Source organism: Elgaria multicarinata, chromosome 9 (genome assembly GCF_023053635.1).
Source record: "Elgaria multicarinata webbii isolate HBS135686 ecotype San Diego chromosome 9, rElgMul1.1.pri, whole genome shotgun sequence".
NCBI lineage: Eukaryota > Metazoa > Chordata > Lepidosauria > Squamata > Anguidae > Elgaria > Elgaria multicarinata.
Genome location: NC_086179.1, coordinates 77,889,438 through 77,911,625, shown reverse-complemented (window position 1 = coordinate 77,911,625; position 22,188 = coordinate 77,889,438). Strand labels below are relative to the sequence as shown.

Genomic DNA, 22,188 nt, shown 5'->3' with positions numbered 1-22,188 from the left:
TTAAAATGTGCATTTCCCATAACCTAATAGAGAAAAAAGGTAACCTTTACTGGAGTAAGTGCTTTCCACATAAAGCAACACAATTAGTGATTTATCTTTACAAAGCAAGCAATAATGGAAGTGTAGGTAGTTAATGGGCCAAATGCATTTTTACAAGAAAACAATATGACAAGGCCTAGCACAGCCCTATGGGCTGCTGGATTATAGGTGAATAAATGATATAAGGGAGTGAATCTCACTGGTTCCAGTCATTTCTCCATCAGGCCATTATGAGAAACTGGAAGTGGAATATGTATTTATAGAAAACAAAAGACTTCTTTAAAGTTTAAGGAATTGTTTAGATATTAATTTGATTTAGCAAAGTAATTTGAAAAGCCTTGTGTATGAGGTGGCATGGAAGTTCTGTTTGTGGTGTTAACCGCTGCCTGCTCATTCACACAAGCCACTGCTTGATATTGAGATAGTTAAGTGATGGTCTTGTATTTGAGAACCAACTCCACACCAGAGTGCTTAAACTGCAGGACAGTGATGGTAAGCTTTCTTTTTCTCTGGCAAGGGGGAAAATATATATTTGAAAAACTTGCAGCATGGCGAAAGGCAGAGGGAGAGCTCAACCCTGGAAACCGTTCCAGAGGCTAATAGGATAGCCTTGTAAACACTTGGCAGGATTTGAGTGTCTGAGCATGTGCATTTGCATTCTCAGGAGCATACGCCGGGACGAGGAAGCAGGATTTCCACTCTCGCATTGTATAACCTCCTGTTTGAATGACGTAACTAGTGTTCGAGTAAGCCTAAACATTCTTCGGGCGTAAATCCTAGTGTAGCCTTCCCCAAACCCGGTGCCCTCCAAGATATGTTGGACTACAACTCCCAGCACGCTGGGACTTGCAGCCCAACCCATCTGGAGAGCACCAGGTTGGGGAACGCTATGCCTAGCACGTGCTCTCACGTACAGCTTTCCCCAATCCGGTGACCTCCAGACTTTTTGGACTACGACTCCCAGCATTCCTGCCCACTGGTCCTGTTGGCTGAGGCTGACGGGAAATGAAGTCCCAAATGCCTGGAGGTTGGAGAAAGCTGCCTTAGAACTGCACAGCCCCGGTCTGCCACGGGGCAGGCAACGCGTCGCTTCTCCCGCCCTTTGTGACCTCAGCTCCGCCCGAAGAAGGCTCGCGTCTCTCCCCTCGCTGAGGCCGAGGCCGGAAGGGAAGAACGGCGATGCTGGGGGCCGCGCGCCGGCACGTGGTGTGCGCTCTGTCCGGCGGCGTGGACAGCGCGGTGGCGGCCCTGCTGCTGCGGCGGAGAGGTGAGGCGCGGAGCGGAGCGGAGGGCGGCTTTGAGCAACAGCCGTGGCGGTGGCGCGGCTCGGGCTGCTTTCCGCACGAGCCGGCACTTGCTTAGCTCCCCAGGTTTTTCTTCACGCGAGGTCCGTTTCCTTATAGACAAAAAAAGAGGTGCCGGGGTTGCGCCACTGTGCAGGGACTGGAGCTCGCAGGAGCTTTGGGTGTTTTTAATAGATCCCTGAGATCCACCAATCGGAGCCTGGTGCAAAAGACCTCTATAGAGAATGAAAGAATTCTGTGCCCAGGGATTTGGTGTGAGGAGCAGAAGTGAATGGAGCTCACGGCCCTTCCACGCACAAATCCACTTCAGGGCACCTCAAACTTGCTTCATTTTAGCAGTAGCATTAAGGCAGGACGAAAGTCGCTTTGCTGATCAGTTGGGTGTCAGAAATCCTTCAGATCTAGTGCAGCTCACTAGAGATGTAGCATTAGATTCCGAGCTAACTTGTGCCCAACCCTGCTGGAGATCATCTTTTCTTTTATCGCGCTCTCTCTCTTTATTGTCACCTCACTGCCATCGCCTCTCCGATCGTATTCCTTAGCCATTCGGTATATCATATGCAACCTGGTTATATGCGACGTGTTTACTATAGTGTAAATCCCACTGGCGCTGCAAGAGGTTTACTCCACGGCAGTGTGTTGAGGTTTGCAACCTTAATCCCTCCTTCAGGTGGTGGATGGGTTGTCCCGTGGAACCCTGGGAACTGTAGTTCTGTGAGATTCATCTGCTGTTAATGACTTCTAGGAGATTTCTTTCTTCCCTGCGATCCCTTCCCTTCTCTCACAGTTTGCAATCCTATGTAATTATCAGTCCCAATATGTTCACTGAGGTTTACTCCCCAGTAAGTGAGTGTGTTCAGGGTTGCAGCCCAGTCTCCCGTTCATGCCCCAGTAATAGTTTGGTATTTGTGTTTTCCCCGTATTTGTTTAGTTAAATTGCATTCGTGTTAAGCACGTTGCATATTGGAGTTGGTCATTATTTAGAGGTGAGGGGAGCACAGTGTGTAATACAAGACTCACACATGTATATCCTGCTCACATGATCCTTGATCTGTTTGTGCCCGCTTCATACAAAATGGATAATTTCACGGATCTAGTATAAACTCACTAGTGAAGGAAGCATCATGGATTTGCCAGGGAGCAGGGCTGTACTGCTAGCATTGGGCCCACTGCTAGGCCATCTGATCCTTGGTCTGATCCAGCATGGCACTTCTGATCTCTTTGCAAGTACATGTATGGCCATTATATCACACATTATGCTGCAATGGAGAAAGAGGGCAGAAGCCTAAATCTAAGGCTTGCTTGTCCAGTTCATTGCAGATTTTAGGAGTGGAGCTAAGTGTGAGTCAGCACAGTGTTGCTTAGATATTGACCCTGTTCAGATGACACGCTGAGCCACAGTGGTTTAGCATTTTGAGGCTAAACATTATGACTTAGCATGTTGTGTGCACCATTCCTAACCACAGTTTAAACACATTCACTAGCCATTTCCTGCAAAAGTGTTAGCGGCCTAACCATGGATTAGCGTGTCATCTAAACAGGCCCAATGTCTCTGCTGTTGTTCAGTTGGTTAGTATGTATATACTCTGAAAAGTTTAACTGTATGAAGAAGCAATGAGCATTCCACGAAGAGCTGTTGTTTTCAACTTGCCAAGTTACTTTTTTTAATGCAATGCTGTTTGTATTATGGGGTGGAGAAAAGGTACAGTGTGGAGATTCCTTATTGAGGACCATTTTCCTAGTGAAAGATGTGTGAGGATGTTCTAGTGATTTTTTATATCATTTTTTTCTGCTTGTCTCTCTTCTCTCTTGTCCCCTATAGGATATGAAGTCACTGGGGTATTTATGAAGAACTGGGACACTGTGGATGAAAAAGGATTTTGTTCTTCTGACAGAGACTGTGAAGATGCTTATAAAGTTTGCCAGACACTTAACATACCCTTTCATCAGGTTTCCTATGTGAAAGAATATTGGAACGACGTGTTTAGGTAGGAGAGCCCTTAATCAGAAAGCTTTGCATGACTGTGTATCCAGTGAAGAAGTAAGAGAGAGCCCTTCTGCGTGTGCAGTGGGGCTGAACTGCCCTCTTCTCCCACTTTGCAGCTCCTCATTCTGTAAAGAGGCTTCAGCTGCCCATGTTCTGGGAGCGTGTTGTTGGGGGACGGGGTGAGGGGGGCAGTCGACTTCAGAACCCCTGAAGAACTCTGGGATGCTCCTTTGCCATAGTGAGCAGAAACCAGGGACCATCAACATTGTGGTAACTGCGACCTAACAGACCCTTACACTTGGCCCATCGCATAAACCCTTCTCAGGCTAAACACCACCACTTGAAAACTTGAGGGAGGGTTAATTAAAACCTTTCCCCTAGCTATGAGGGAAACAGGTTTTATACAGGATCTGCTCTAAATATACTGTGGGTATAATATGGGGTGGGTGTTCAATAACTGTAAGGCAGGTAAATAATGCCAAGCTGACACGTAGTATTTGGTAGATAATAGAATCATAAAAAGTTTGCTATTTAAAAACTTTAAATAAAAATATAATACTTTCAACCCTGCCTAATCTAAACACTCCACACACCAACCACCTCCCTCTCTTTACACCAGTCTTAAGTCCCTAGAATCTAAACTCTTCCTTCTTTACAAATAAAAACACAAGAAAAACAAAACCTATCAAAACTCTCCCACAAACTCTCAACACACTCCTTATATACTCCTCTTCCCCCCCACCTATTACATCATAAACCACACCCACTCAGTTCTAACATTCCCTACTTACCAGACATACCAAGCCAGACATATACAATATATTCAATTGTGACGTAACACCACAGTAACCAAAGAAAGAAGCTTCTCTTTGGTCTTAGAAACCGTATGAAAACATTAATGTTATTAGGTAGAAACAAAAAGCTACTGTTTTAAGTTATTATATTTACATCACATCTTACATTAATCACGAGAGGGGTTAGGGTGTAGGTTTACACAAAATATTTAGGATTATTATTAAGGCCACTTGGAAAGATATAGATTAAACTTCATCAAACCTGGCAATGCATTTCGAAATTCTCATAATCATTCTATTTTTCTTTTCTTTTACAGCTACCTTTTAAATGAATATGAATTGGGAAGGACCCCTAATCCTGATATTATATGTAATAAATACATCAAATTCAATTATTTCCTACATTATGCTGTGGATAATCTTGGTAAGATATTTTAAGTGTATTTTCAAGGAACTGGAACCTTTTAGAAAAATTAAGATCAGGAGCAAACTGGAAAGTCGTGCACATTTCTGTCTATTATCCTTGGGTCCTGTGAAGAATTTGCTCAGGATTTTAAGATTGGTTTCTTGGCTTTCAGGAATTAAGGCTGCAATATACCTAACTTACCCAGGAGAGTAAGTGCCACTGAATTCAATGGAGCTTCTTTCTGAGTAGATACATATATGGTTGTGCTGTATGTCATACTAGAAAAAAAGATTCTGCAATTTGTTGAATCCCTTGTTTTAAAAAACAGCAGTTTAAGTATATCTCTGTAGAATATGTAATAATGTGCATTTTTTAAAAAAATAAATAAATGCCAGGAGCTGATGCAATTGCAACTGGTCATTATGCAAGGACGTCCCTGGAAGATAATGAAGTTTTCCAGCAAAAATACATACAGAGGCCACAAGGACTCTTCAGAAATAGATTTGAAGTAAGAAATGGTAAGTAGCCCACTTTCTAAACCTTGGCCTCACATTTAATATCATTTAGTATACTGAGATGTGGGATGAGAGGCCTCGGTAGCTCACATTTCTCCTGTGAAAGGCTGTTTGAACACTTTGCAAAAGACCTCATAGAAGACGTTAGAATATTAATTTTAATTAGGAAGGGGAAGATGACCTCATTTGGTGACGAAATTCTGGCAAAGCTATTAATCTCTTTTCTTCCCCCCCCCCCCCCGCCCCTCCCTTTTGCAGCTGTAAAACTTCTTCAGGGAGCGGATCGCTTTAAAGATCAGACATTCTTCCTCAGTCAGATATCACAAGAGGCCTTGCGGAGAACGATTTTTCCTCTAGGAGAGTTAACAAAAGAGTTTGTGAAGAAGATAGCCGCGGAACATTGCCTTCACCATGTACTGCAGAGAAAAGAGGCATGGTAACACACACTGCCCTGTACTCAAAAGTGGTCTCTGTGAGGGGCAGGGCTCACTCTGTGGCTTTTGGGTCACCATGGCACCATGGAGTGAAGCAGGAGAAATTCTGTTCTCTTTGCCTTCTATTTATCACTACATTATTCTTAAGAGCTTGTTCATGCAATTATAAACACAGCTTGCAGCTTCCTCTGTTTGGAGCTTCATAAGGATGGGCCAACATAAAATATTCAAGCTCGTTCAGGGTCTCCAGATTCTTCCTCAAAGCTCATTTTCCCCCTTTTGCATTCCTGAACATGTGAATCTTTTCTTTTCGATGGGGGGAAAAAACACCCAATTCAAAAAATGCATTTTTTCCAAATCAAAAACATGCATTTTTCCATATATAAAGCTCCCCCAAAGCATAAAAATGCAGGATTGGGGGGGGGGGGATTTGTGAATGTACGCACTTGGGTATGTGCATACTTGTGAACACAAGTTTGGGAAATTTTGAACATTTCCTGAGAATTATGTTCCTGCTTGCATTTAGGATTGAGAATGGGACATGTTTGTATGATTTGCGAACAGGAATGAAATTCTTGTACATCCCTATTTTTAAAGGAGTTCAGCTGACTAGGGCTCTCTGTTATCTTTAGAGAAACATTATTTTTGAAAATGATTGCTTGGCCCAAACCTGTGGAATAGTTTATGTGAACCATTTGTAATGATTGTTCAATGTTCAGTATCGTGTTCAAGGCAGAAGTGGTTAGGTAACCATGTTTTTATCTCTCTGTGTGTATATATATGTGTGTGTGTGTATACACATGCCTCATAGTTTCGAACCACTCATTGGCGAATAACGTGTAAACAAGCCTCTCAGGACATTGATAGTACCAATTTGTAGCAGTAGTTAAAACGTCTCTGTAATCTGGAAGTAAATCCAAAGGGTTTTGCCAAAGAATGGTTCTCCCTTTATTGCACTTCTCATTCCTGGTCCAGTAAACCTTTTGAACCTGCATGTAAGAAGCTGTTGCATGATAGAATCAAACCTGAGAATGCCTTGGATATTTTCTGAACTTCTTGTCTTAGGGTAAAATGGTGGCCAGACAGCGATGCTTACTGATGGCATTTTTCCTGGGACAATTGATTTGTAGATATAGGGGTGGAGTGGGGGAAATAAGCATCTTTTCTATGCTGTTTATTTAGACTTTGAAAATACTCATATAAAAATGGTGGTCAGAGTATCCATTTATTTGTTCTATTTTAGAGCATGGGCATCTGTTTCATCGGTGAAAGGAATTTTGAAAAGTTCATTCTTGAGGTGAGTAATTGCAGATCCATAACGTTTGTAAATATTCTGCATTAGTGGTGTGGGTGTGGGTGTATAACTGTTTTATGTTGGTGATTTTGCTTTTTTAAAATTTTCAGATGGTGGCATAAGAATGGTTTTTAAACACATTTCTTTTTCTTGTAGTATTTGGAGCCACGTCCTGGTAACTTCGTGTCCATTGAAGATGACAAGGTCATTGGAACGCACAAGGGTAAGCACGTATTTTGTCGTTCAGCTAATGTCAAATGTCCTTTGTGTTTGGAAAAATGGACTGCTTTTTGTTTTTCTAAAGGACACGCTGTGAAATGTAAAGATTTATAGCTGTTGATGTTTGTTAGCCCTCTGACTCCGTATCTCATGAACAGGAAGCAGGCATCCTGATCCACAGCAGTGGGTTCTGCCTTTCCTGAGTCGTCCCATTTAGTAATGGCTTAGAGTAGGCGCTGAGCCACAAAGCATCTGCCTCTGGAAGCTTCAAATTAGGTTGCGAGCTATTATATTGCTGCATTCTGATACTGTTTTATTAGCTTAATACGTTGTAGGGAAATGGGACTTTCTAAAGTTAACAGAATTTTTGATCCTTTAATCCCCTTAAAAGTAAATGGTAAAGCAGTATAAACATAAACATGCTTAAGGGAGGAATCTGTTAATGCTGGAAATTAGACCAGACATGTAAAAGGAGAATAATGGTTTTCCGAAAGAGAGGGAGTGTAATAATTGCTGGGCTTGGGGTTGGCCCTCAGCAGTGTGTGAGGCTTGGCTGAGAGGAGGGGATTGCTCCGGCTAGCTTTGCCAGGCATTTCTCATTGACCCTGTGGAAGCTCTGGGCCTGATTCCATCTAGATCTGGGGTGTTCCTTTGAGTGGAGACATCTGTTCTGGCCGTCTGTGTAGAGAATCTTATTTAGCTGCAGACCTTTCACTCCTTTGGTACCGAAAAAGACGCAGTTGCAATGCTCCAAGCTGCCTCTCTTCTTGGTAGAGAGCAAGATGGACTGCATAAGTATAAAAATGTCTTGATAAGGAAGCAGAGGCCTTAGCTAGACCTAAGGTTTATCCCGGGATCGTCCCAGGGTCATCCCTACCTGCTCCCGAGATATCCTGTGTGTCATTTACATGAACAGGGATGACCCCAGGATGATCCCAGGATAAACCTTAGGTCTAGCTAAGGCCAGAGACCTCTATGCGTTTAATGGCAAAACAATGACAGATTCATATTCCTGGTTTTGTAACTACCAAGACTTTTTTTAAAAAAAAATCAAATGTGCGAGTTTAACTTTATGAGAACATGTTTTATTGGCATTGCCTAAGTATCTATATTGGCTGTAGTCCTAAGCATCCATACATAAAGACGCAGGTGTAATGCAACAACTAAGAGTGTAAATGATGAATCAGTGTCACGTTTTTAGATATCACCCCTGTCTTGAATTCACTGGGGGCCTTGCTAGACCCACCTTTGAATCCAGTTGGGAGGAGGGGCCAGCCCACGCTAAAAGTAGCGCGGGCCGTCGCCACTATCTACACATAAGACGCGATGGGCTGCAGGAAGGACCTGTCACGTCCGCCTTTTTTTTTTTTACTTTAAAAGGGCCATGCGCGCAGGAGCGCACCAATGGTAAAGGTAGGCTTTTTTTAAAAAAAAAGGGTTCCCCGCTCCCCCCCTGCCCCCGGTTTCTCCACCCTGGCTGCGATCCCCCTGCCCGCGATCTCTGATCCCCCCATCTCCCCACCCTGGCTCCGTTCCCCCCCCATCTCCCCACCCTGCCCTGATGGCCGCAGCGCTCCTGTGGAGTGCTGCCCGCTGTCCGCCGCTTTTCCTGGCTACTCGCAAGTAAATGCGGTAGCTGGGAAAAGCGGCGGAACAGACTCAGCCCGAGACCGCGGGAAATACTGGGCCACAACCAGTGCCGGTTATCCCAGGCCAAGGGAGGGTCATCTGGACGCACAGGGGCCGGCCCGTGGCTCGCACCGGGCTACCCCGTCATCTAGCAAGGCCCTAAGTGCCCTTAGGTAAGCTGCTGTAGTTGCCTCCCCAGTCTGAAACACTTGTATACTTATTGACTTACATGATTGGGCTGTTGTGAGGATTATTGAGATAATGTAAGTTAAGCGCTTTGAGCTCTAGAAATGCACTATATCAGGCATGGGCAAACTTCAGCCTTGCAAGATCTACTTCGTTTTTTCCTAGAATCCCACAATGCCTGGTGCGATAGACATAAACTGAGACCTAACCTAACACTCTAGAGTATGCGCGGAGGTCTCAATCCAGCTTGGGACCCTAGCATGAGTGGTAGGGAGCTTTAACCCTCACCCCTTTCCCCACTGTAGTCCTGATCTGGATTGGGAGGCCCATGCTTGAAGTTTATATTGCCCATTGATCCATTGAAGCAAATATATAAAGCACATGGCAATATATAGCAACCCCTCCCCCCCAAAAAAACTGGATTGATACTGCAGCGAGGAGAAAGAGTTAAAGCCCCACTACCCATACCACAGTCCTCATCCAGATTGGGAACCCTGTGCTTACTCTAGAGTAAAACAGGAAAAAATGTAGCTGCTGCTATGTCTTTAAAGTAACATCTGCTTTTGCTCTTAGAATTAAAGAATTCCAAATTCAGGAATTTGTTTTGAGTACCAAGATTGAATGGAGCTCACAGCCCTTCAACACCGAAATCCACTCCTGGTTACCCCCAAGTTTTCTTCATTTCAGCAGCATAATTGGGGTGGGGGGTGTCCTTTTGTTGCTGTTATTGTTAAAAAATTGGGAGTCCTTGCAATCTACTGCAAATCACCCAGAGATCTGCCAGGAGATCTTGATCTACCTTCCGCTCAGACTAGCACTAAATATTATTATGACTTGGAAATAAGTCTTAACTGGGAATCAATTGGGATATTAGATAGGACCTACTTAAGACTGAGTGGTTTCCGGTTGTAAAGTTGGCTCTATCTGGTGTTTTAGAATACATTTACATTGGCTCCCGGAGCAATTTTGTAGGAAAACGAAACAAACAAACAAAAATGGCTGCAAAATACTGGCAGCAGGCTTACTTCCGTTTATAATGTCTACATGCTCGTGGCGTTATCAACATTAAGATTTCATATTCCAAGTCAAAACGTTGGCAGAATTCTTTTCGTGGAAAGTTGCCAAATAGTTTAAATTACCTTTATAATAACCGAGCACTTCCCCCCCGCCCCTGTTCCATTGCTGCAATATAGCAAAATCCTCAGACAGTTATGTTCCCCCCACAAAAGAGGCCTGGACATTCCCTGATACCTCGTCTACTGCCTGCTTATTTACAGTTTCATTTGCAGCTGCTGCTCTTGATGAGCACCACTTGTGTCTGGTCCTAGCCTGATCCGGGTGGCTGGGGATGATGGAAGCTGTAGTCCAACACATCTGGAGGGCACATGGTTAGGGAAGGTGGTCTTAGGTAATGAAGTGTGTAAAGATACAGTATTTTGTGGGCAGAGTTTTGAAGCTGGTGTGGCAAGCAATTGCCATCACGCTCCGTGTTGCTAAATGCCAATTTTTAGAAAAGGGAATTTGATCTCTGTCACAGATCCTAGAATCATAGAATAGTAGAGTTGGAAGGGGCCTATAAGGCCATCGAGTCCAACCCCCTGCTCAATGCAGGGATGCACCTTAAAGCAACCCTGATAGAAGGCTGTCCAGCTGCCTCTTGAAGGCCTCTAGCGTGGGAGAGCCCACAACCTCCCTATGTAACTGGTTCCATTGTCATACTGCTCTAACAGTCATAGTAGACTCTGTAGATTTTTTAAAAAATGAATTGAGGGGGCCCCCCTCTTCATATTTGTAAGTTCTTTAAGTTCAGTGTTTTAATCTTCAGAACGCCGTCCTCTGTTGAGATGAGACAAATGGAAGTTTGTGATTTCTGGTGGAATAAAAGGCTTAAGTGGTGTTAAAAGTGTGATACATATTTTTTAATTATTATTTTTTAGGTTGGTTCTTGTATACATTGGGCCAGAGAGCCAGGATAGGAGGCCTCAAAGATGCTTGGTTTGTTGTTGATAAAAATATAGCCTCTGGGGATGTCTTTGTGGTAAGTTTGCTTATGCTCATACTGTTTGTGATTCCTGCCGAAAAGAATGTGGTTATTAACCGGCCTAAGATTCTTGGCTTTTGCATCTGAAAGAGAAACAAAAGCTGTTAAGTGTCAAGAAGTTTTATTACATCCTGTTAAAACTGGCTTTTGATTAATAGAAGTCTGAATGTGGGGTTGGGATCAAGTATATTAATAAATGGCAAGCACTGAAAGAAGTTACCACTCAGTTTTCTTATTCCAAAGCAGTTGAGCTCCATCTTGAAACTAATGTCGTTAGTCTAACCTAAATATTTTATTGTATCTGTGATTAACAAAGTTTGTCCAGCCCCAACACAACATCTAACTATACTCCGTGCTAACCACAGTTGCCCCATTCGTGAGTTAACTCACATGAATAGGGAAATTGTGGTGGTGAAGGGGACCCTGAGTTCAGCCCCAGCCCCACTGCCACCCTGGTCCTTTCACCGCCATCTTTGCCATGTTCTCCATAACTTCTGAAGTGGGGGTACTCCGTCCTCATGGAATCTCCTGTGAGATTTAGGGTTCTAAATTGTGCGAGGCGCCTTCACATGCACTTCCTAAGTTCATGTTCAACGTGATGGCATTGGCAGGGGTAGCAAGAGCAGCAGAGCTTTGGGTTCAGGGCTAAATGCTTGGCCCTGCTGCTCCTTCCCCCACAGTTTCCCTGTTCATGTGAGTAAGGCGTGAGTAGGGCTGCTGTGTTGCCTTAAACCTGGTTAAATCCACAGCTGGGTGGTGAAACCATGGTTTAGTTCACGTAGCTAAGCCTTTCCCCCTCGTCTGGAAGGCGTCGATAGTGAAACCCAGAAGGCCTGCTTGTCATCCTGGCAAAAGGGGACACTTAACATCGACTTGCTCATTGCAGCTGTAACACTTGAGCGGCAGGGGAACATATGGTCCTCCAGATGTTGTTGGACTGCAACTCCCATCAGCCCTAGCCAGTGGTGTGGGGTGATGGGAGTTGCAGTCCACGGACATCTGGGGACCTACACGTTCCTCATCCCTGCTTTAAGCCAATTCTCCTTTCCCACTGCTAGACATATTCAGTCATGATCTGCCATGCTGAGTTGTACTTTAACATTGTTGTACCTACCTTAAGGCACCCGCTAGAGACCACCCTGCCCTTTACAGAGATCTTCTGCGGACAAACAGAGTGCACTGGATAGCAGAGGAACCCCCTGCAGAGCTCATTCAGGACAAAATGATGGAGTGCAATTTCCGCTTTCAGCACCAGATGGCACTAGGTGACCAACCTTTTTATTGTAATTCCTCAGTGGTTAAGTGTGTTTCATTTTTATAAGAAAAGAGCAAATTTTATTGCATGATGACCTTTATTCAGATTGGAGATCTGATTTTGATAAGAATGCAAACGCCAGCTGTTTAACTTTAATTTTATTTTATTTTTAGTGCCATGCACATTAACTCTAAATCAGGATGGGACAGTATGGGTGACATTAGCCAAGCCAATAAGGGCTCTTACGCAGGGGCAGGTATGTATGGAGGTGGCTTCATCTATACTTGTTACAATCTCGATGAATATTGGGATTTAATTCCTTGTAAATACACTTAGGATTGCAACCTTAAGCAGGCAACTATTGGAATGCAAGAGTTTTGAGTGAATTTCCCCCCACCCAAATATATTTTAATTTCTCTATTGGTTCTGTCTTAATTTATGATTTATTAATCAGTTATAGTTATAATTATAGAATTAATCAGTTATAATTATATACTTTATTAATCAGTTATAATTATATTTTGATTTATTAATTAGTTATAATTATATAAATTATTAATCGGTTATAATTCTGGGTAAAAAAATATCAGTGGAAACATCGTTTAGAATACCTTACTGTTAAATCTGAATTTTTAAATTTGATCTGACATAAATTTTGCCTCATAACAGTCTCCCTTGGATTTTGTCTGAGATCTGATAACTGATTTTGACAGTAAGATTTTATAAGCGTTTGGATTATGTCGGGCTGCAAGTGAGGCTGTGCTAAGCTATTTTTGATTGGCAGATGATAGTGACGCTAGCGGTGGCCGCAGCTCAGCCACAGAGCCCATGTTTTGTATGCCGTCAGGCTCGGCTTCAACGCCTGGACTCTCCAGGGATCAGACTGGGAATAGACCTTAAGTTTTTACTCTGGAGAGCAGCTGCCAGTTAGGATTCGCAGGACTTGGGCAAAATGAGCCAGTAATCCTAATTAATCATTTGCCAGGGGCTTTTGAGAGCTTTGAAAGGGTGAATGCACTAGGATTGCAGGCGGTGTGTTATCTTACCCAGTTACTCCTGCAAATCCTGCTGAATATTTATTTATTTATTTAAAACATTTATATCCCGCCCTATATCATTAAGATCTCAGAGCGGTGTACAGATACGTGCAAATAGCCAGGCACAGAATTGCTGCCATTGGGCACAAGTCCTCTTGAAAAATAGCAGGACATAAGTACATCCATTTTTTTAGAAGAATCTCTGCATTTAGAAGACCCCTCAGGTGCAGCCATGCTTTGGGTTTCTGTTTCAACCGATTAATGAGTCACCTTTCAAAACTGCAAGATGAATTTCAAGCCGTGCAAACTTTAAAAAAGCAATTTACAATTGCAGCCTGCAAAGGGCTGCTGCAGCACTACCTGTTAATGAAAACAACGGGCTCTGTATCCATGGTCTGTCACAAACATTTCATTTATATTTTTGTCTCCTGTTGAAAGATATTTTACAGGCATATTTTAGAGTGTTATATCAATGAAAAGATGCATTTAATGTATTGACTGATTGATTGCATTTTTATACTGCCCAATAGCCAAAGCGCTCTGGGCGGTTCACAAAAATTAAAACAATTTAAAGTATAAAACAAACAGTATTAAAACATGATATAACATACAATATAAAAGCACAATCAGGATAAAATCAGCAGCAGTGCAGAAATACAAATTTAAAATACAAATTTAAAACAGCCAAGTTAAAATTAATTTTATAGACTGTTAAAATACCGAGAGAATAAAAAGCTCTTCTTCACCTGACGTCTGAAAATAATATAGTGTAGGTGCCAGGCGAACCTCCTTAGGGAGCTCATTCCACAGCCGGGGTGCCACAGCAGAGAAGGCCCTCCTCCTGGTAGCCACCTGCCTCACTTACTTTGGCAGGGGCTCGCGGAGAAGGACCCCTGAGGATGATGACCTTAGGGTCTGGGCAGGTACATATGGCTTGTACTTGCTATGGCTTGTTTCTGGAATAATTTGAAGTGGAATACAAAACTTGCCTTTTATTTATTTAGAAGATACTTTATGTATTTATATCTTACATCTATGTAAGGAAGTGAGGGAGGAAGCAGCAGCCAGGCACCTCTCCACCGTGCCTGGGTCCAGCTCCAGCTGAGAGCCCCCTCCCTCCTGCTACCAACTGTCTCTGCAGAGGCCACCAGTGAGGGAGGAAGCAGCAGCCAGGCACCTCTCCACCGTGCCTGGGTCCAGCTCCAGCTGAAAGCCCCCTCCCTCCTGCTGTCACCTGTAACTGCTGAACTTTCCAACTAAGATTGTAGTGCCTGAATTTGCTTTCCTTTTCCCCCTCCTCCTCCTCCCTCCCAATCCCCTTTCCTTTTGTGTCATGTCTTTTAGATTGTAAGCCTGTGGGCAGGGACTGTCAAGAAATACTTTTGTAAGCCGCCATGAGAGCCTTTTTTGGCTGAATGGCGGCATAAAAATCCTTAAATAAATAAATAAATAAAATAAATGTAATTACTTTTAAGTGTCACAAATGCCAATAAGTAACTCACCATGGCATCACCATGTTACACACTCTGTATTATAAGGTGATGCCAAAAACATAGGCAAGTAAATTACTTACTGAGTGACCAAACCAGGAGTGGCAAGGTGTGAATTGGTTACTGTAGTCACTTGTCTGTTTTTTCCCCTGTGTCCACACACTCTTTGTGTGTTGTTAACGTTGTCGCCCTTTGTCTTTCAGTTTGCTGTTTTCTACAAGGGTGATGAATGCCTTGGCAGTGCAAAGATCCTGAAACTGGGTCCAACAGTGTATACTTTGCAACAGGGCAGAAACAGAGAAAAGATGCCTCAGAATGTGCCAGCCGGTGAGGTCAAGGTCGAGCCAATCACGTAGCCGCTAGCTTTCTTAACCAAGCCAAAGACTTTATTACTTAAAAGACTTCAATTTTATTTTATTTTTTAAATGATTCAAATGGACTTACAGTCACAGAAGGACACACATGTGTATGTATGGACATATTTGTTTGGTTATTTTCACAGGGGTAAATGAAGATCATGTTTTACGGGGTGCTTTTTAAATAAAATATTTTTGATGGGGTGAGTGACTTGTGTTGGAGAGAAACCTAGAAAAGGGTTAACTGTTCCAGCCTTACAGAACAATCCTCTGTGTGTGTACTCAGAAGAAAATTCCAGTCAATTCAATGAGACTTACTCTCTATACTGTTTGCCTGGGGTAGGCAGAAAGTAGATCTCCAGGTGTTTGGGCTTGAAGTTCTAGCATTCCAGACCATTAGCCACGCTGGCAGGGGCTTTTGGGATCTGGAGGTCTGTCTTCTGCTCACTTTTGCCCTGTTGTATATGCACATGGGTGTGGGGGCACCCAGCAGGTTTCTTTCCTCCTCCCCCAGATACAAATCTGCTTTTATTCCCCAAATTGCAAGCTTCTTTTTAAACTTGAGGATTCCTCAAGTTTGTGATCTGAGAAGATGAAGGAAGGTGGGTGCCACGACACAGGCTCTGAACACCAGACCTCACATCTGCCACCACTTATTATGGGGCGACACAGACTCTGAACACCAGACCCGGCCGAGGCTACTCCTTGCTCAAGCTAAGCACCACCACTTGATATGCCTGAGGCAAGGGATAAGAACCACCTTACAAGACTTACAAACTGCAGACATACATTTGGAATTGACTTGTGGGGTGTAACGCCACATATTCCCCCCCTTTTTTAAAAAAACCCGAGTATGGGGCTGGTTTAATACCTGGACCTGTACATAGGGTTTGGGGAAATAAAATGGTTAAACATTTATACATACAATTAATAGCAATAACAATATATATACATACAAACCTCTTGGCAAATCAACGAGTTAAATGAACCACATTTTTATTAGTCCGCTTTTTGGCTCCAATTTTAAAGTCCTGGAGCATCACAATGTCCACAACAAAGTCTCACTTTACTGGTGAAATGGGCGATTCCTGGCGAGACAGTCAATCCTTCATGATGTTCTCCCAACCTGCTACATGCTGGATCTCCGCGTTAGAGCTTTGGATCCGCCACGACTACTGCTGCAAAAGTTCGTTGTGGCTTTCCATGGGTTGCAGCCACAACAGCGCCTGATGACTCGCTTGCCAGATGAACCACCATCTCCACATGCACGCTTCGACCCTGTCCACAGCCCAAACGATGGCCAGACACTTCTCTTGGACAGCAGAACAGCTTCTCTCTCTCTCTGTCAACTTTCAGCTGGAGTAGGCCACGGGATGGATCACATCGTCCCCTGTCTGCCACAGCATGGCGCCAACTCTGACCTCCGAAGCGTCCGAGGTCAGAACAAACTTCTTTTTTATCGCCTCTGGTACTCCTCCATCCACCTCACAAGTAGATGACTCAATAGGGGGATGGGCTCCAGTCTTATCCCAAACAATGCAAGGTCTCTCCCAAATAGCCTCGAACTGACCATTCTTCCTGGGAAAGAAGACCATGACTTCAACTCCCAATCTAAAGTTCCGGTCTCTAGCCTCTTCATCACACCAAGTTTTCTTCCTGGTTTGGGCTCCAGCCAAACCTGTGTGTGCCAGCTCTATAACTTACTTCTTGTCATTAAATTTTTCAACTAGCCCATTTGTTTGGAGGTGGAAAGCAGTGGATGTTATATGCTTGACACCGCAACACCTCCACAAACATCTCATTTCATTAGAGAACAAAACTGAGCTTTGATCACTCTAAATTTTATGGAGGAAACCCCAGCAACAAAATATTTTTAATAGGGCTTTTGTTACTGACAAGGCATCAACATTTTGAAGGGCATCAGCATTCGGGAACCTTGTGGCAAAGTCTATACTAGTTAATTGAAACATTTTTATTTTCTGTGTAGGTCTAGGGAAGGGTCCTACCAGGTCCAGTCTTATTTTTAAAAAGGGTTGGTTGGTAAGTGGTAGGGGATTTAGGGGAGCCTTGACCTTGTCCCTACTTTTCTCCACCCTCTGGTAACTCTCACAGGACTTGTAAAACTCTGTGCCTTCCCTAAAAATATTTGGCAAGTAATAATTAGTCATCAACCTTTTCTGGGTTTTACCTAACTCCATGTGGCCTGCCAAAAAGGAGTCGTGAGCTAATTTCAGCAGCTGGTCCCTATATGGTATTGGTACAAGCTGTTTTTCAGCCCCCCAACTTCTTTGTTTCTTCTTGGGCAACCACTTTTGGTATAGGAGTCCCCAATCCCAGAAAACTTGTTCTTTCTGAGTGTCACTAAAAGAGGTTTCTTGTGCCTCAGCTTTGGATCTTAAAACTTCCAAGCTGGGATCATTTCCTGTGCTTAAAGCAAATGTCATATCAGTTTTTGCAACGATGTTTCTTGGCTCAGCAGTTCCTTCAGCTGGGTTGCTAGGCAACTACAGAGGCATGCCCTCAACCTCTCCAGATTCGCTACAATTGTCTGACAAGCCTTCCACTGCTGCTTGTGAACATGTAATAATAAAAACTTTTCTACCTTCTAACCCCATGATATCAGTACCTAGGATTAGAGGTTCCTCCTGACAGGAATTAACACCTAAAATACATTTCCCTGTGACTCCCCTCCATGTACCCTCCATCTCGGCTACAGGAATTTCAATTATGGGCCCTGTCACAGGTTTGATGTTAATTTTTCTGTGAGGAATAATCTCCTCCCTCCTCACAAGGTCTGCTCTAATCAGAGATAAACAAGCTCCAGTATCTAGAATAGCTTTATGCTTTTTTCCATTTATTAAAACGTCTTCCCACACTAATGTGTAACACTGGGAACTTTGGGGATGTTCAGCATCTTTATTTATATCCACTCTCCTAACTGAGGTACTTTTCTCTTCCCTCAGCCTGGGACATTGTGGTCTAATATGCCCCACCAACCCACAATGATGGCATGTGAGGTCTGTATTTCCAAACATAGGTTTGGTGGTGTTTCCCGCCTTTTCCGTTGGCAACTGATTTTTATTTACTTCAGCCTCCTTTTTACCCCCATTAGGTTTATACCCTGGTTTAATATTATTTTCTTTAGGAGACTTGCTGGTCATATGATAGCCCCGGTTTAAGGAAAATTGATCAGCCAGGGAAGCTGCATCTTGATAAGTTTTTGGGTCTCTATCTCTCACCAGCAATCTTATTTCTTGAGGGATTTGAAAAATTAATTGATCTTTAATCATCAGATCAACTAAATCTTGTTTGGTTTTCACCTCAGCGCAGGTGATCCATTTCTCAAAATGATCTGCTAATTTGTGTCCCAACTCCACAAAAGATTTGGATGACACAGCATTAAGGCTTCTAAATTTCTTCCGGAAATACTCAGGCCCATAGCGAAATCTTTTATAAACTGCTGTTTTAAATGAGGCAAAAATCTAAAGCTTCCCCCACAGGAAAACTGTTATAAATTTCAGCCAGGTCTCCCTTGATCAAGTTAGGGATAAACTTCATATAATCTTGTGGCTTTACTTCCCACATCATGGCTGCCTTTTCAAAGGTATTGAAGAAAATTTGGGGATCTTGCCCCTCAACATAAGGGGTAAAGTCTTTAGGAGATAATTTGGGAGGTCTAGCCCCTTCCTCAATTCTCTTCTGATCTTCCCGCTCAAATTTTCTCTTTTCTAAAGCAATTCGTTCTAGCTCCAGCTCTCTATCTTTTTCCCTCAGCCTTTCTTGTTGTTCCAACTCAGCTCTCTTCAATTCTCTATCAGCCTCTTGCTGTTTTATCTTTTCTAATTCAATTTGTCTATCAGCTTTTCGTTGTTCCAATTTCTCCCTTTCTAGCTGCATGTATCAAGGAGACATTTCTACAGGCACTTGCCTCAGAGGATTTACCTCAGTTTCAACTGCAGCATGAACTCTGTAATATTCTGTAAGAGCCCATTTCATTTCATCAACTGACTTTCCTTCAGTTGGCAAATTTAAACGTTTACATCTGTCTGAAAGGGCATCTTTTTTTAACGCTAAGATATCCATTTTTATCAGACAGAGACTTAACCTTAATAAATAAAATGGTACTGGGAGTTTTCAATTGAGGTCAGGAGTGGTAAACTTGATATTTTATAATATGTATCTCACCACAGACAAAAATATCCTGTCAGAGAATTTTATCAGCGCAACCTCTGACTTAGGTAATATGTAACTTTCACAGCTAAGGACCTTAGAGGTGCTTTACAGTAACCACCCTCTGTCCTGTTCACAAATAAAATCCTTTTTGACTTCTGTCACTATAAATGAACAAAGACTACTTCGGATCCCACCGCTACCACCACTTATTATGCCACGACACAGGCTCTGAACACCAGACCTCACGTCTGCCACCACTTATGGGGCGACACAGGCTCTGAACACCAGACCCGGCCGAGGCTACTCCCTGCTCAAGCCAAGCACCACCACTTGATACGCCTGAGGCAAGGGATAAGAACCACCTTCCTCCAAACTATGTGGAGAAAGGGGTTTAAATTGGAGAAGGATTTTAATATAAATAATAATGTGCTGTGAATTATATCTGCTTAGGTGAATGATTGTCAGAGTGGGTGTTATATGTGTAAACTTAAGATGATAAATGCCAAACAGACACGTGGGATTTTTGTGGTAGTTTTAAAACAAAACAATCAAAATTTATTTTAAAAAGTTCATAAGCTTTGTTTCAAATAACATTTAAAAAACCTTTTTGAAACCTTCCATACAATCCTGTCACTCTCACATTCACGCTTTCCTTTTTCTCACACAATCACTCTCGAACTTTCTTTATTATCAGTATTGATTAATATACTTCCATTACGTGCACACCACACTCTAAAGACACCACTCACTACACTGACCCTCAAATTTCCCAGAACTTAAGTACCATAAACACGGAGAGCACTACAGACTCTAAGAGTACCTAACAAGTCCCCCCCAATCCCATCAGTCATTCCCTTATATATCACTCCTCCCCCTCCCAAGACATTCTAACTCCGCCCAATCAGGCCAACATTCTACAAACCACAGACTTACAAACTGCAGACATACATTTGGAATTGACTTGTGGGGTGTAACGCCACAGTGGGGACCACAGTTCAAAGGGCATGGGATGAAATCCTGCTGTATAAGTGGATCGTGGCTTCTTTGTTCTTACATGTTTGTCAAAAAACAACTCAAGGTTCCCGAAGCACTCAAAATACAATTTCACAGTTAATATAACAGTAAACAATTTGGGAGCCATGGCTGGAAAAAGCCAGCTGGATAAGAACACAAGAAGAGCTATGCTAGATCAGACCAAGGTGCATCTAGTCCAGCATTCTGTTCATACAGTGGCCAACTACCGTATTTTCCGGCGTATAAGATGACTGGGCGTATAAGACGACCCCCAACTTTTGAGAAGATTTTCCTGGGTTAAAAAGTCGTCTTATACGCCAGAAAATACAGTAGCTGCCCAAGGGAAGCCCACAAGCAGGACATGAGTGCAACAGCACCCTCCCACCCAATTTTCTTTTCTGGGTGTGCTGCCTCTGATACTGGAGGTAGCATATAGCCATCAGGACTAGTAGCTTTATCCTCCACAAATTTATCTAACCCCCTTTTAAAGCCGTCTAAATTGGTGGCCGTCGCTACATGTAAACCACCCAGAGAGCTTCGGCTACGGGGCGGTATATACTGTAAATGATGATGATGATGATAATAATAATAATAATAATAATAATAATAATAATAATAATAATAATAATACATCTTGTGGTAACGAATTCCATAGTTTAACTATGTGCCATGTGAAGAAGTACTTCCTTTTATCTGTCCTGAATCTCCCACCAGTCAGCTTCAAGGGATGACCCTGGGTTCTAATATTATGAAAGAGGGAGAAAAATATCTCCCAATCCACTTTCTCCAAACTATACATATTGGATACCTAGGAAACTTTAAATAATGTTCCAGTCTTTTGGTCAATCTCCTTAGTGTGCTCTCTCTCTCTCTCACACACACACACACGGAAAAGCTGCTTTTCTTTACCTCTTTAGTTGTATTTGGACATCCTGATCTCCCCAACCCCAGTCAGAATTGTACAAGGGAGAAGGAGGATGAGTCCACGAATTCTGCCCCCATCACTTCCCTGTCGCCTTCCACAAGTTGGCAACCTGCGTAGGCTCTTCCTTGTGACTGAGAGCTCCTTGCTACAGATGTTTGCTCTCCTACTCATGGAGGATGATGGACGGATGGAGCTCGTGCTCTTGTCCTCAATCTCCCTCACAGGACATTAAAACATCTGACTAAGGCTCTCACGTAGCATTCATTGTGACCACCCATGAAAATACCATGAATTACTTGTGTTCTGTGAACATGACATTTGTTTTCATCCAAAATGCCAGCATCACTGAGCTTAAAGCTCCACCTTCCAGTGCCCAACCCTCAGGAGAGGCACTTAGGCCTTTTAGAATGGTGCAAAACTGCACGAACACCAGGAAACCTCTAAAAGGCGGGGGGTGGAGCCTGGGGAAGGGGGTGTGGCTATCTGGAGCGGGATTTCGTCTCCAGGCGTGAAGTTCTGCACTCCTGCTATAGATCCTTTGAAATTCTAAACTTTTTCAACAAAGTTTTTCCTCCGTAGCTTAAAATAGTGCCTTGATGGGGGAAGGCGCGTTACCTTCCTCTGGTTCACAATGTTAGGTTATCACAGAACACTATTTTTCATACTTCTAAAATCAATTATTTGCAAGTTTTAATACATGGTTGTAGTGAACCTAAGAATGTAAATACATAATTAATATTTTCAGGTTTTGTTATTTGAAAAAAACCAAAACCCTTATGATTGATTGATATATATATATATATATATATATATATATATATATATATATATATTCACTACGGTTTTACATGTCCCTCAGGGCAGGCTTTTCTAGAGCACTGAGGCTGTACAACAATATTTGAATCAATATGGTTTAACTAGTTTCTAAATGTATCAGCATTTCGGGAGAGGAGGCTGTGAGCAACGTTGGGAGCATCAAGTCAGAACAAGCAGTTCTAATATGAAGACCACCTAAGATGATTTTGTAGCTGCTGCTTCATAGCAACGGGTTACTACAGTAACAAAGTTATTCAGTCAGCGTTACTATACA

General features: G+C 42.8%; 1 protein-coding gene across 1 annotated transcript; it reads left to right on the top strand.

The window, feature by feature from the left end:
• The first annotated feature begins 1,208 nt into the window (after window positions 1–1,208).
• On the top strand, window positions 1,209–15,355 carry TRMU (tRNA mitochondrial 2-thiouridylase). The gene is made up of 11 exons (XM_063134121.1): window positions 1,209–1,306; window positions 3,166–3,331; window positions 4,442–4,548; window positions 4,926–5,048; window positions 5,304–5,476; window positions 6,723–6,776; window positions 6,930–6,996; window positions 10,745–10,845; window positions 11,969–12,113; window positions 12,277–12,359; window positions 14,834–15,355. Exons 1-11 carry the CDS (start codon window positions 1,219–1,221, stop codon window positions 14,984–14,986), a joined length of 1,260 nt encoding a protein of 419 aa, XP_062990191.1. The 5' UTR covers window positions 1,209–1,218; the 3' UTR covers window positions 14,987–15,355.
• The last annotated feature ends 6,833 nt before the right edge of the window (window positions 15,356–22,188 follow it).